The 15,108-nt window shown below is 46.1% G+C and overlaps 1 protein-coding gene across 6 annotated transcripts in view; it reads left to right on the top strand.

Moving 5' to 3' along the window:
* LOC103051233 (gamma-aminobutyric acid receptor subunit alpha-3-like) overlaps positions 1-13,073 on the top strand; it is a 43,320-nt gene extending 30,247 nt beyond the window's left edge. For 5 of the 6 annotated variants that reach the window (XM_088151788.1, XM_088151791.1, XM_088151789.1 and 2 more), the window contains exons 5-10: positions 168-388; positions 904-986; positions 1,127-1,261; positions 1,937-2,089; positions 3,614-3,825; positions 4,344-12,615. In XM_088151788.1, coding sequence (XP_088007914.1) covers positions 168-388; positions 904-986; positions 1,127-1,261; positions 1,937-2,089; positions 3,614-3,825; positions 4,344-4,685 — 1,146 coding nt within the window. In that variant the 3' untranslated portion in view covers positions 4,686-12,615. Of the gene's footprint in view, positions 1-167; positions 389-903; positions 987-1,126; positions 1,262-1,936; positions 2,090-3,613; positions 3,826-4,343; positions 12,616-12,815 lie in introns of those variants that run through there. The other variant, XM_088151790.1, reaches the window with a different exon arrangement.
* The last annotated feature ends 2,035 nt before the right edge of the window (positions 13,074-15,108 follow it).

Below are 15,108 nucleotides of genomic sequence, written 5' to 3'. Positions count from 1 at the left end.
GACGCTGAACAGAGGACCCGAGAGGCGTGTGCCATGGTTTAACTTTGTGAAGTCTGCTGGAACCAGGATTCTTCTTTATTGTGAGGCAGGGGGAGGGGAGGGTCTGTTCCTCAGACGTCCTAAACTATCTGCAGGGGAAAAGCTTCAACTCCTTTCTTCACTGGCAGGAGTACACCATTGATGTGTTCTTCCGGCAATCCTGGCGAGATGAGCGGCTGAAATTTGATGGCCCAATGAAGATTTTGCCCCTGAACAACTTGTTAGCCAGTAAGATCTGGACCCCAGACACCTTTTTCCACAATGGAAAGAAATCGGTGGCCCATAACATGACCACACCAAACAAATTGCTTCGACTGGTGGATAATGGCACCCTCCTCTACACCATGAGGTGGGTTGGGGCCTCTGGGGCTGGGTGTCCTTGAGGTTGTGGCATGGGGTGCCCTGCCAGTACCTTAGAGGAACCTCTTTGGGCCTTGACAGAGGGAAGACTGCTGCTCTGACTCCAGAAGCAGCAGGCAGGGCTACAGGGCAACATCAGATTGGCCACGGAGAGGTCAGATGGAGGGGCCAGAGTGAACCTTGCTTACACTGGAGCTTCCCTCCCACAGCCACTTGCAGAAAGGGACAGTTGGGTTCTGCGCACTCTGGGCTTGTCCCAGCCCACCCCACAACGCAATGCACCTCAGGGAAGTAGAAACATAGGCACACTGAGGCAGCTTTAAAAGCATACATCTTATGACTCAGCACCATCTCCGGTGGAAAGACAAATTGGTAGATATCTGAGAAAGACACTAATCAAAGGGGTCCCCATAGGTCTCAATTTGTCAGTAAAACTGTCCTTAGAACCCTTCCTGGGCACTCCTGCTTGATAGTCCCATCAGCAGTGGACCCTGTGTTTTGCAGATTGACCATTCATGCAGAATGCCCTATGCATTTGGAGGATTTCCCCATGGATGTGCATGCCTGCCCACTGAAGTTTGGGAGCTGTAAGTATTTTATTGTTCTTCAGCTTGAAGGAGAGGTTGTACCTTTTTCAGTGCCTCCTGCTCTAGATGAAGTCGAACCAAAACTGGGCAAAAGCCTTCTGGGCGCGGCTTCCACCTGTTCTGTAACTCTTCCTCCATAGATGCCTACACCAAGACAGAAGTCATTTACACTTGGACCCTGGGAAAAGTGGAGGTGGCTGAAGGTGGCTCACGCCTCAACCAATACGACCTCCTTGGCCACAATGTAGGAAGAGACTCCATTGAGTCTAGCACAGGTAATGGAGTGGCTATATTCCTGAAGGCCACAAGAAGCAGAGGTAATCCAGGCTGCAGAAATAGAGGTCACTTTTAAGGGGGGGCAGTTTTTGGGAACAGCCCTTACTATTGGATGATCCCATGAAGAGCTTGTTTGATTTCCATAAAGATTATGTTCACCATACTTGATCTTTCTTGTGGCAAGATAGAGAAAAAACGTGTCTCGTGTCCATCTAAGCTCGGGGGCTGGGTGGTTCCATCACTGTCAGCAGACGGCAGGACCATCCAAGGAAACTTGTACCCACAAGGGGTCCCTTAGTGCAGTAATGCAGGTAGTTTGAGCATACAAACCAATTCACTGACTAGATTTAAGGGCTCCATCCTGTTTCATGAAAGGAGATTGTAGAAGATCCTGGGAAGAGCATTGCCAGCTGTTTCATTTCCCTAGAGAGATGGCACCAAGTTGTGAGGCCAGAAAAGTACCTATAGAACAGTTACAGATGTAGCACGTGATAGGCAGATTTAAAGGGAAAGGAAGCAGGTCTAGATGCACCTGGATTGTTTGCTGCAGCTGGTCACCCCAGCAAGCAATTTTACTGGACATATATAAGGATGGCAGCTGAATTGGTGCATTTGCTGCCTGGATTGTCCACAGGATGTTAATATCATTGCAATTGCGGTATTTCTCTTTCCAGGGACCTACATTGTGATGACCACTTACTTCCATCTCAAGCGCAAGATCGGATACTTTGTGATCCAGACTTACTTGCCCTGCATCATGACAGTCATTCTGTCCCAGGTCTCCTTCTGGCTCAACAGGGAGAGTGTCCCAGCACGGACCGTGTTTGGTGAGTGTGTCAGCTGAGCAGGACTCGAGGCAGCCGTGAGTGAACCAGAGGGAGGAGAGAAAGGGGAGGCAGGCCAGAAGAGCCAGCGGGGTGCTTGCCACCGGGGGGCCTTCCGCCTTCCTTGCCCGGGCACTCTTTCTCTTCTCCTTCTCCTCCTTCAGTAGGAAAAGATCATTGCAGGAATAATGCATTACAAAAATCAAGAGCCCGGGTTAAAAAAGGAATACTAATTAATACTAATTCACCTCTATATAAATACATAGGTTGTCTTGAGAAGTAAAAACTAAGATCCTTATTATGTAAAGTATGTAAAAGTAAAAATTATTAGACCCTTCTTAGGTGGGGGCTCAGTACTCTGCAGAGCTCAGTACTCTCTCCGCTCCTATTTAGCATCTACCTGAAGCTGCTGGGTGAGCTCATCCATCACCAAGGGGTGAGGTATCATCAGTATGCTGACGATACTCAGTTATATATCTCAAGTGATGTTCATTCCCCCACTTTCTTGGGTTTTATCTGTTTATCTGTTTATTTGATTTATTTTTTATTGTTTTTAGATGGTTATGGAGTTGTTAACTGTTGTGTTTTACGCCGCCCAGAGTCATGTGTTTGTGAGATGGGTGGGCTATATAAATATGCTAAATAAATAAATAAATAAATAACATATTAAATTAAATTAAACTAAATTAAACACCAATATTCAAGATTTCTATCCAAAATGGCAAGGATAATCCATTAGGAGAGCAGATTATTATTAATATAGCAAATAAGCAGTGACTAAATTTGGCTGAATTTGTCCTTCACTGTAGAGTTTTTCAAACATCTTTGATGTTGTATTTCGAAAGATTGTTGGGTGATTTTTCCCAATTTATGAAAAGAAACCCGCGCAGGCTGAAAAAGCAGCCAGTCCTCCCTGCTGTGGTGAGTGTTCTTGGTGGCCAGCCTAGTCTCTGCACGCCTGATCAGGATACACAGGCCTGGCAGTTTGCAGGTCCCTAACAGAAAAACAGAGGTGAAATAAAGGCAGTGCATTTATACAACGTTATGTTGGAAGCACTTTTCTTTTGGCAAGATTGTTGAACTGTTGACTGATTTCAGTTGTATGATTTTACGGTCATGTTGTATGTTTTGTATTTTGTTTTAATTGTGAGCCATCTGTAATTGCGCTTACCTAAGCAGAAAGTTAGGATTTCAATTTAATCAATGCAAATAATCACGTACTTCAGGACTTTCTCTGTCCTGGTCCTCCCATCCCTTGCCACTGAACTGTGAGCCCCACTAATAGGAATCCCTGCCCAAAACAGGTTGCCTCCATTTTTGGGGGGCCACAGAGCAGGTGATCTTGCTAGCCATGGCTCCACTGGGTTTGGGGCGGGCCGTGCTCACATAGGCCACCAGTTCCTTTGGTCGTTGGAGACTGCTGTGGCCAAGAGGTCCACGGAGGCCTGCTAACTTCTGTCAAAGTTAGACCTAAGAGTGGAAGCGCTGACTCCTTCAGCTGCCTCTCCTCTGCTTTCCTTCTCACAGGCGTCACTACAGTCCTGACCATGACTACTCTGAGCATCAGTGCACGCAACTCCCTTCCCAAGGTGGCCTACGCCACAGCTATGGACTGGTTTATGGCTGTGTGTTACGCCTTCGTGTTTTCTGCGCTGATTGAATTTGCTGCCGTCAATTATTTCACCAAGCGCAGCTGGGCCTGGGAGGGCAAGAAGGCGCTGGAAGCTCAGGAGATGAAGGTGAGAATGGAGAGGAAAGGAAGGGGAGGCACCAGAGAAACCGGGTTGAGGGATCCAGAGAAATTCTGGCCACGTTCACACAGTGTAACAAGCCACAACGTACTTAATCCAAAAAGGGAATCGTGTCATTGCTCTGTCTGATGTACAGCAGTCCGACTGGCAACACTTCTTTTTGTCATGCTTCTTTAAAGGGACACTTAGAGCAAGCACCTCTCCAAAGCTCTCACATTCATATCAGAAAACGCCTCCAAGGGACTCTCTGTTCTTTCCAAGAAAGGATGCCCGATCTTAGAACTGCGTTTCTGAAGGGCCTTGATTCCAGGAGATGCCCTGTTTCAAAAGTGCCGCGCTGGCCCATTCTCCTCCAGAATGGCTCTTAGAGATCCATTTTAGGGCCAAATCAGAGCAATGCCACCCCATTTTTTCACCCTCCCATTTCCACAGAGGCAAATATTTCTGGCTGCACTTTTATCCAGGCAGCTGTGCCATTATTTAACCGTCATTGTTTCCCTTCTCAGAAAAAAGAGCCAGCCACCTTGGCTAAGAAGACCAACAACACCTACAACATTGTGGGGACCACATATGCCCTCAGTATCACCAAGGAGCCTCCCCTGCCAACCATTGCCAAGAGCGCAGCTGCCCCCACAGCCACCCCTGCTGCTGTGGTGGTCCCCCCTGCCAAGGTGCCCCGATTGGAAGAGAAGCCTCTGGAGAGCAAGAAGACCTACAACAGTGTCAGCAAGGTAGACAAAATGTCTCGCATCGTCTTTCCAGTCTTGTTTGCCATTTTCAACATGGTGTACTGGGCAACATATGTCAACCGGGAGTCAGCCATCAAGGGTATGATCCCCAAGGATTGAAACTAACTGCGCACCCTCCACATGTCCATGCAGTCCCGGACAGAGGAGCCCTGGAGGGGTGCTTTGGTCACCCCACTGATTCTATATTCATTTTTACCTTTTATTATGATTAATTTTATTCAGCTGACTTCCTCTCCTATGTGAACCAAACTGTGATTTTTTTAAAAAAGAAAAGAAAATCAAGAATGTTCTTGGATGTATTTACTGTTGGGGGGGGGTGTCTCTGAGGGACCCACACAGAAAAGTGCATCTCTAAGGTAGAGTCTGATGTCCCTCTCCCCCAATCCTGCCTACTCTCCATCCTGCCGGAAGCCAGCTTCATGCCTTGCTCATCCTGTGGTGACACATGCCAGGTGCTCTTTATGCCCATGGCCTCTGGGGAGTCCATTCCGGCCAGCTGGAGAGGGGGGCTTTCTCACTGGAGTGGCTGGAGTTTCAGTGAGAAAGAGGTCCCCAACTTGGGGAGCAAATTAGGTCCACCTTGGAGCGGCCTGGCCATTCAGAAAGTTTGATGAGAGACAGAAGGGGGTAACTTTGTCCAGCAGAAAGCCACCCACACAGTCCAGGCAGGTTCTGGGCTCAGCAATTGTAAGCTCTCACAAAGACTGCTAGGATGTAGCAGGAACAGCTGGGTCAACACTGAGCAGGTGTTTATTCCAGAAACTTTGCAGTTTTATCATGGCATACTTTGTATTCCATGGGATATTTCTTCTGAATTTTTCACTGGATCTGTGGTTCAGAATTATTTGTTTCTGGTCACATAGCAGCACTTATTTATAAGTTATCTGTTGTTATCTAAATTGGATTTTGAAATTTTGTAAATATTGTGTGAGCATAATTGCCTGTTGCTGCATTTCTCTGTTCCTTCAGGTTTTCATTCTTTTTTTAATTCCTCCATTAAGCAACGTGCATGGACAAATGTGCACATTAAAATACAGTGCACAATGGTTTCTTGAGAATGTATTTGTGCAAATGAATGAACATGTGCATTTCTATTTTATTTCATCATCAATATACACATGTGATAAATGTGCATTTACAGTCTTTTGAAATATTGCAATAGACATCTTTGTGCACAAAAAGCACTTGGATTTATTTAAAGCATCTCCTCCTGTGAAAATGAGCAGATAGTTTGCAGGCCCGAATTGCTCCCCTTTGAGGACAAGGGAAAGAAGCTGATCCATCTTTTCAGTTTAAAAGATAAGGAGGGCAAGCACCTTTTCATCTTCTGGCCCTCTAGCCAACAGGGAAGTCAGGAGAGACCTAGCTTTGACTTGGATGAGATCAAGCAGAGATGGGAGAAACTTGACGCACACTCCGTGGTATGGGCCTCCTCTGGATCCTGCAGTGCCAGCCTCTTTGTAGATGCATACAGTTTTGAAAGGAGCTCATGTCCATTCCGGATTAGACGGTTGTATGCTGCTAGAGGGAGGGGTGCTGCTCAGTATCTGTGGAGCTGCGCCCACCCTGGCAGCAGGACATGGGGGTGCAATTGCACGCTCTTGCACATCACTGCGTAGCCAGTTCAAAGAGTTCGAGGACTATTTCAGGGGTAGGGCTAGGGCTGTGGATGCCCGTATGACTGGGCTGCTTGTGAAGAAAGAAGGTGAATGAATGAGCATGAACTGCACTTAACAGTTGTTGCAAATTTTAAAACATTCTGTGTGAAGTTGGTCAAGACTGAGCGGAATGCAGGATGAAACCAAGTTGCAAAGAATAACCAAGAGGGAATGATGGCGTTTCAGATGCACCTGGAAAATAATCATTAACATGAACAAGTAGAAGGGAGGCTAAATAAGAGGCTTGAAAATATGACGCTTTCCCAGTCTTTTGGCCGGAAGAGGAATTCCGCTATTTCATGGCGGGGAGCCGACCTGTTGCGTCTCACCCTCTGGTATTAAGACAGGATGCAGCATTTCTGTATTTATTACAGAATGTTTTTCTTGAGAGGGCTTGGGGCTTTATTTTTAAGTTTTGAGATTATCAGCATAAAATATACAATTCTTGGTAAAATTGTCCTTCTTTGTTGCCCTTTTTTGCCGCAATGGTATGAGCTTAAATTGTTCCATTGGATTCTTTTGTGTGCAAGGATTGAAGCTTTTGCCACTTGAACCCTGAGCCAAAAGCCCGTTCTTAAATACATAGTTGCTTAAAAGGCAGTCAGCCGCCTTAGTTACACATCCAGCGCTTGCCGTCCTGAAGTCTTGCCCTTCGGTCCTTCCTGCCAGGCCCCCTAAAGCCGTTCCAAGGGGGCCACAAGAAGCCCCTGGAGCTCAGCGGAGGAATCCGCTTGGCCTGTGAACCCTTTGCCCTGCCCCGGCAGCAGAGGTCTGCGGCCAGGAGCCATCCCGAGCGGGACCAGCCCCAGCGGGCTGCCTTCTCGCGGCCTGGCCGGTTTGTTAGGTAGCGTGCCTGGCATCGACCCTCTTGTCAGCTCCGGGAGGCTTACAGAGTTACAATAAAAGCGATCACTGAAGCATGCTTAAACGTAAGAAATACAAAACATCAAAAGGCCTGGCAAATAAGATCTTGGCTCCACCCACCCCAAAGTGTAATAAGAAGCCCCCTTTCAGAAGAAGTGGGATCAGCATGGACTCCAAAGGGAAGTTTGGTGGCTCCACTGGCAGTCCCAAGAGTGAGGCAGACCGCAGCGGAGCAGGCAGTTCTGCAAGCAGCTGGCCTAATTATGCTGCTTTAGCCCTGGGGACACGGCAGAATTTTGAGAAGCACCATGCCCACTGATTGCCAATTTCTAGACCATCTTTAAGGGCTGGCCATGTTGCAATAGCTGGAGAATGAGAACACCAGTGACTTGTTTATCAGTGGGCGCAAATGAAAACCTTCCTCCCGTCCGATGTTATGTGGCAACACCAAACCCAGGAAGAAACGCAGGCTGCAAACCTGCAACAGCAGCACCTTCTTCTCGTTCTGTGGAATGGCAACCACGTGCACTCCTGCATAGGATAAACACAAATGATCAGAGCTGCAGCTTTGCTCCTAGGGTAGAAACCAACAACAACTGTTGCTGGTTTGTTGTAGGTACAACAACTGTTGCATCTAGTCACATCTTCTGTAACAGCCGGTACATAGGGCAAAAAACAAGTCTAGTGTGAGGCAGCCAAGACAAAACTGTAGAAGGCTTTAAGATGGTCCTTTCCTCATTTATTTAAAAGTCCCCATGATAGTGAAGGAGGCAGGGCAAAGGCTGAGCAAAGAAAAGACATTCCGAACCAGTCATGGGAAAAAATAGGTATCTTACAATATGTGAAAAAAAGTTTGCCAAAGCTTAGACCAATGGCTTGTAGCTCAGCAGCATCTCAGTCCTGGGAGCACATCCATATGTGAAGCTGACTTCCCCGTCTCCTCTTCCTCCCCTGTACCTCCTCCCCTTGTATCTCTTGCAGGACCTTCACTGGCTGCACACATGCAAGTATAGGGACTGAAGCTGGTGAGGTGGGAATCAGAAATTCTCAGACCAGATGGAATCAGCTTGTGAACATTAAAAAAAACAAAATCCTAGCTCTCAAAGCCAGGAAAAGAACAGTCAGATCCATTAACTCAGAGACAGAGGGGAAAGGCCTAAGATTTAAATCCTGTGGCTGACACACGTGTATATTCATTTGTGCATGTGTGCACCCACACAACTTGATTCCTATGTTCTGCGGGAGACCTGAGTATAATTTATCTTTTGTCTGCAATGAAGCCACATTAGTTGCACTGAGTACCTAAAGTCTGACAGCTCTCATAAATGGGATTGTAGCCCTGCTTTCCTTAGAAATGTGCAGCCATATTCCACCATTATCAGTTCCTTGCCAGAAAGCACCTCTCGATCATATACAGTCCTCTGGACTGAATTAGAATTCGGGGCTGGAGCCAAAGTGGTCAGCAAAGAATTAGAAGGTTTTTGTATCACTTTGCTGCCATCTTGTGATTGTCCAGAGCTCTGCAGTCAAGATTGGTCCCTACTTCGAAATCAGCCATGCTGGCTAATTCAGGAGAGGCTTTCTGCCACCTCACCTCTACGTGTGGTGTGGGGAATTTGGGCACCTGCACAAATAGAAATGTTAATTCTTTATCTATGGAGGAAAAAAATCCCTCAAAGCAATGAAGTGGGGTGGGATAACTAGTCACAGTTTCACTCTTGAGCTCCTAAGAAGTACATTTCCTAGAATTATTTCCCAAATGTTACTGAGATTAAGATTCACTGGCTTTTACAACTTTAAACATTTCACTTTCAGTTGTATTTCTTCGGTTCATTCATATTTGTTGTTGGGTTTGATTGTTATCTGTTGGATCTGCTGTTAACCACTACAGCCTGGATTTGCTAGGTGCAAATAAATGTTGCCTGAGAGATTAATCTTTTTTATCAACTTCAAGGCAATTATGCAAAATATCCCAAACTCAGTACACATGCAACATCTTTACCTTTTTGTAAAACCCCGGCATTGGGTTGTAAATGTAATTGTGAATGTTTAGAAAAAATTAAACAGGGATTGGTAGTCCAAATCTCTTTCTGGGCAGCCTTTTTGTATGTAACTCCTGTGTCATCTGCATGACAGGCATCCATCTTGTGTCACTGCAGCCAGATAACCACTGATGTTCTGGAATGGCCTCTCCAGAAGTGGGTTTGGCCTACTGGAAGTTAGCAAAGATCAAAGTTTTCTAGAAAGTCTTTGGGATATTACTGTTTACCTTTGATATTTTATGGTTGAACTGTTACTTTTGTTTCTGATTCATTATGGTTGCATTGTGCTATGATGTGAGTTAGTTTTCTTACCCATTTATATGTTATTGTCTTTATGTTAATGTTCTTACTGCAGATACATGTTATTGTAACTTTATACTGTAAGCCACCATGAGTCTAGATAATTTGGAATGTCAGTGCTGCTGCTGCTGCTGCTGTTGAAATCATCGTCAACATCGTCATCATCATCATATAGCTGGGCATCCTTCAAGCTGACAACATCAACCACACTGAAGTCAAGAAGAAGATTAGTAGTGACCACATCATGAGAGTGAAGAAGATCTTAAAGTTCAAACTCAGTGGCAGAAATACCATCAAGGCAATTAACACCTGGGCAATTCCAGTCATTAGATAAGCAGCTGGAATAGTGGACTGGACTCAAGCAGAACTAGAAGCCCTGGATAGGAAGACCAGAAAAATAATGACAATGAGTCATGCCCTTCATCCACGCAGCGTCATTGACAGACTCTACTTACCAAGGAGCATAGGTGGGCATGGAACGTTGCAAGTACACCAGACAGTTGAAGAAAGAAAACGGGCATTGGAGGAGTACCTGAAGGGCAGCGAAGAAGATGCACTGAAGCTAGTACACCATGAAGGCTTACAGAATACCAAAGAGACCAAACTGGGCTATAAGAAAGACCAAATGAAGAATAGAAAAGAAACATGGCAAAGCAAAGTATTACATGGCCAGTACAGTAAAAAACTAGCAGGCAAAGCAGATAACAACAGGAGCTGGCAATGGCTAAGAGCAGGAAAGTTGAAGAAAGAGACAGAGGGACTAATTCTGACTCCACAAGACCAAGCCCTAAGAACAAATGCACACAAAACCAGAATCAAGAAGACAGCAACAGACAGCAAATGCTGCCTCTGCAAAGAAGCTGAAGAAACAGTGGATCACCTAGTCAGCTGCTGCAAGAAGATCACACAGACTGGCTACAGAAAATGGCATGACAAAGTACCAACTCTGGTGCATTGGAATATCTGCAAGAAATACCATTTGCCTCCAAGCAAGACCACAAAACAGACAAAGAAATAGAAAATGAAGAAGCTAAAGTGCTCTGGGACTTTAGAATCCAAACAGACAAGCACCTGCCACACAACACCCCAGACTTAACAGTTGTGGATAAGAAAGACAAAAAAGTCTGGATAGTGCACATTGCGATACCTGGAGGCAGCAGAATAGAAGAGAAAGAACTGGAGAAAATCACAAAATACAGAGACCTGCAAATAGAAATAGAATAACTGTGGCAAAAGAAAGCAAAGATAGTACCAATAGTAATAGGCACCTTAGGCGCAATCCCAAAACATCTGGAGCACTATTTAAACATCATCGGCGTTGACAAAATCACCCTCAGTCTTGCAAAAGACAGCTTTATTTGGAACAGCTTAAATCCTGCGACGATACCTTTAATGCGATCAAACAACATCTGCCTATCCCAGGTCCTTGGGAAGGACTCAATAGGTGGATAAAAATGCCAAATCCAGTCTAAACATCTGGATGACTGCGTGACCAACCATAATACCCAAGAGGATAGCCAGAGGTCATCAGCCTGGTGGGCTGGGCCACAATGACCTCACTGCCTCCCTCTCCATAGCAGCACCGGGAGGCCCCAGGTGTCCCCAGGGAATGGAATTGCAGGGATGTGCCGGGGATCCCCGCTGCTATAAAGTAGGGTTTGCTTGAGGACAAGAAATGAGTAAGAAAAAGCATAATTCTAGACATGCCCCCAAACTCTGAATCAAATGAAAGACCAGAGAAAGCACTGGCTGAATTAGGTGAAAGGAGAAACATAACCTATTTCTTAAGTAAAAAAGGAAGCTCAGAAGCAAGGAATATTTGTGAATCTGGCAAAATGGGGACGAGGAAGCAAGAGAAGAAAACAGGAACAAAGAGAATGAGACCTAATGGCTGTCATCCAAAAAGAAGAAAAGAAGCAGCAAGGTGCCAAAAGAAAAGCCAAAGAGACGGACAATAGAAGGAACTGCGTCAAGGTGCGGGCAAGGATGGGCCACACAAGCGTCCGCGGCAGGCCTCTAAGCACCTCCACAGAAGCCACGAGAACAGGAAGCCGGAGACCAGGGCAGTGCCAGTCCCCTCCGGAGGGCTTCCAAGGTACCGGCTGCCTCCTGGCCCTTTGCCTCCCACCTCTACACCTTTGCAACACCCCCAAAGTCAAGGCAACTCTCACTGTATAAGCAAGGTGAGACTGTGAACTGCCGTGCCTTGGTCTGGGGTGGACGGCCAGAAGGTAGGTTTGGTATCTGACCTCCTTATCGTTTTGGCAGCAAGACACTACCAGGGATCTATTTTTAACTGGTGCCTCAGTGGATAAGAAAGGGGTCGTGGCTTCCATAATGATCTTTGGAAAAGCTGCCAAATGTGAAATTAAAACGGGGGCATGGCATATGTATTGTCCCAATATGCCTTTGTCTCAGACTAATTCTGAATGGCCATTGCTGGTATTATTGTCGATACTGTTGTCCTGTTCTCTTCTATCGTTTCTCTTCTGTTTACTCCCCAGAGGCCCTTTGGATTGGAGTGCATCATCAATATTGTTAAATAAATAATTAAATGGAAATAACTATTCCTTTCAGCATCAGGAAAACTCCTTGGGAGGGATATGCTTGTCTTTCTCACTGAAGGACACAGTGCCACCAAGACCAAGTTCATGGCTAAGAGAGGACAGATTTCTACTGATGTCACCTTTCCATTTATGATAGGCATTCAGAAAATTTTAAAATTGAGCAGAGGACCTGTCTGCTAAAACATGCAGTCAGATGGTGGCACTTGATGTATTGGTTTGTAATCTCACATTACCAAAAACTTCCTGGCAATCCCACACAAAACTAGACAGAAAGCCTCTTTGTGCCTTGTTCTGCCACATTAATTCATCCTGGCACCTCTGCAATGCTGACAGATCAGAGGGCATGACTGACTCTGTTGGGCACAGATGAAGAGCTGTGTTAATCAAGGGAGCTGGAGTCCCAAGTACTTTTTCATTCTTTGTAACCAGAAACATTACTTGCCAGGATAATAAAAGGAAGTGCTTCTCCTCGCATCTGAGAATCCATCCCCATTTCTTTCTTCCTTATCAAGTGCATTCAGAGATGATTCAAGGTGTTCACAGGACATGCTTGAGTACCTTCCCTCTCCTGGAGTGTTTGGGGAGCAAAACTGGAAGCAAGAAGGTGTGCAGAACAAAAAAGGTCTTCATAAGGAGGCCTTTTCTCCTGGATTTGTTACTCAGACTATCCTTGCTGGAGGGTGAAAGTACAGGTAGTCCTTGTTTAGCAACCACAACTGGGGCCGTTAAGCAAAGCAGTCATGAAGTACAACCACGACTGTGCTTACAATCTTACTTCAACTTTCCTTTGCTTTACAGACCAGCGAAGATCGTAAATGGTTGCAAAGTTACTTTTACATCACCATTGTAACTGCGAACAGTCACTAAATGAGGCAGTCACTGAACGAGGACTACCTGGAGCTGAGAAAATGAGATGGGGTGAATTTTCCAGTATTCTGCTCATGCCAGTTTTATTTGTTACTAAAATTGGTTTATACAGCGAGCTGCTTTAGGAAGACAGCAGTCTTGAAATGAGCCAAACAATGGAATTAACCAATTAGCTAACTACGACAGAAGTAAAACAGAATGCCGCCCTTGCCAGCCTCATCCACTTTTGTTCTTCAGGAATCAAGAGGGGGCCCATCCTTTGATGTACATCCAATAATTGCGGTAACCTGGTTGAGGGTTGCAAGGCAGGCTACAAAGGCATGCATTTGGGGGGTGGAGGATATTATTTCCATGTAAAACACAGGATGCAAAGCCCAGTGAAATGCCATTGCACTCAGACTTGGAGAAAGTTTTTGCATCCGTTGATGGCACCATTCAGTAGGGCACCCAGCAGCCCTGGCATTCTCCTTTCAGGCAGCCGCCCTTCACTTAGCATTCCAGCTGCTCCCCTCAGTCCAGAAAATCCCTTGGTAATGTTGCATTTTGTGGGACTGGGGACGTTCTCACAATGGCCCTGCCTCTTCTTCCAAATTAGGCTCCCTCTCCTTGCTCCTGCAGGGGATGATGGAGAAGAGGCCTTCTGCTCTTGCTTCGAGCCCAGCCTCTGCTGGAGAGCCAGGAGCTGTGGGAATACCTTGTGCGGGGGGGGGGGGGGCATGGCTGACTGCACATGGAGAAACAACAGTCTTGCCATGAAAGGGGGTGGGGCCAAAAGGGCAGCCGCGCTCCTTGACCCCACTTCGGCCTAGAAGAGCACTTGGTACGTGTGCGATGGATACATTTGGTCGTAAAAGCAGACCACTGACCACCTCTCAGCTGCCAGCAGAAGGCACGGACGCTCCCTCAGCAGAAGGACTCCTCCACGGGTGCCTTCATGCTTCCCCTTTCCTGTAGGGAACTGCCATGTGGTCAGCTTACCTTTGAAGGGGAAATCCCTCCAGATCTATGGGCCACTGACCAAAAGCAGCTACAGTGTTGGGAATTAGCTTGGAACACAATGAAGGCAGAGGCCACATGATGGGCTTTCGTCCTCAACTTGCTTGTACAGCTTCCAGTCCAGCGACCCACCTGCTGTGTGAGCTGGAGATTCAGCCACTGTGCCTGAGGGTTTTGTTGTTTGATGCTGCTCATCCTTTTCCAGAACGGTAACTTCGTTGTTCAGAATGCAGAAGCAGAAGCAAGCGGGTGACAGGTTCCAGGCAACTGCATACCTCAAAGGCTGTTTCTACTAGCAAGTCTTAAATTCAAGCTGCTGTTTCTATTCACCATCCTCTACTAGAACTCAGTAATAATTGCACGTCACTTTGCCCAGCAGATACTGCCAGCCGTAGAATAATCTTTTAACCAAGTGTTCTAACCCCCTTTATATTTCTTCGTTAGCATCCAACCTGCAGTCACTTACAACTTCGGTAAGGGCCCTTCTCTGATTCAGTTGCTAGGATCTCCTGTTGGAAATCCAAGAAAGCAGCTTTATGACAGGCGGTCCATTTGTGTCTCTGAGAGTCAGAGAGGGATACCACCTTGACTGCCAAGTTCCAGGAACCTGGGTCAGAGTAGAGGTCCACTGAGCAGAAAAGGTTCTAAGAAAGGTCCTAGGAATGTCCCAGAGCAGCAGGAGGGGCCGAAGAAACAGTCCTCTCATCCTGAAAGAAGCACCATTCGGAGAACTACTGATACTGCGCTCTTCCCTTGAAGATGCCTTGAGTGCTTAGCAAACCACTAGTTCTCAAATTCCAGATGGAGCACTCTTTCCCAAGCTGACCCTTAAGGGTGGACTGATCCTCAAAGGACAGCTCCTGCTTTTGTGCAAGGGATAAGTAGGAAACATTCCAGTCCTCTGGCCTGCATCTCTCCCTCAGAAACCTTTTGGCCTGATTTCTCCAGGCCAAGGAGGGATAAATGAGAGGAGGACAAGCCTTTAGCAAACCTTAGCAGAAAAACTCCCAGAAGACACATTTTGATGTTTCTTGGGGATTCCAGACATATATTATGCATGTGTAATTAATTGTGAAAGCGAGAGAGTACATGGGGACCTATTTCACAACTAATTATATTCCGAGCATTAACAGCTGATGGTGTTAACAGCTAAATTCTAGCCTACAAATTTCTGCATTTCAAAAATTAGCAAGTACAGAAGAATAGAGAAATCCACCAAAGGCATGGA

Source organism: Python bivittatus, unplaced genomic scaffold (genome assembly GCF_059951505.1).
Source record: "Python bivittatus isolate LINGU-HERP-01145 unplaced genomic scaffold, Pbiv_v1 ctg000670_np1212, whole genome shotgun sequence".
Taxonomy (NCBI): domain Eukaryota; kingdom Metazoa; phylum Chordata; class Lepidosauria; order Squamata; family Pythonidae; genus Python; species Python bivittatus.
The sequence above is the reverse complement of the archived record's forward strand: the minus strand, read 5'-3'. Positions and strand labels throughout refer to the sequence as shown.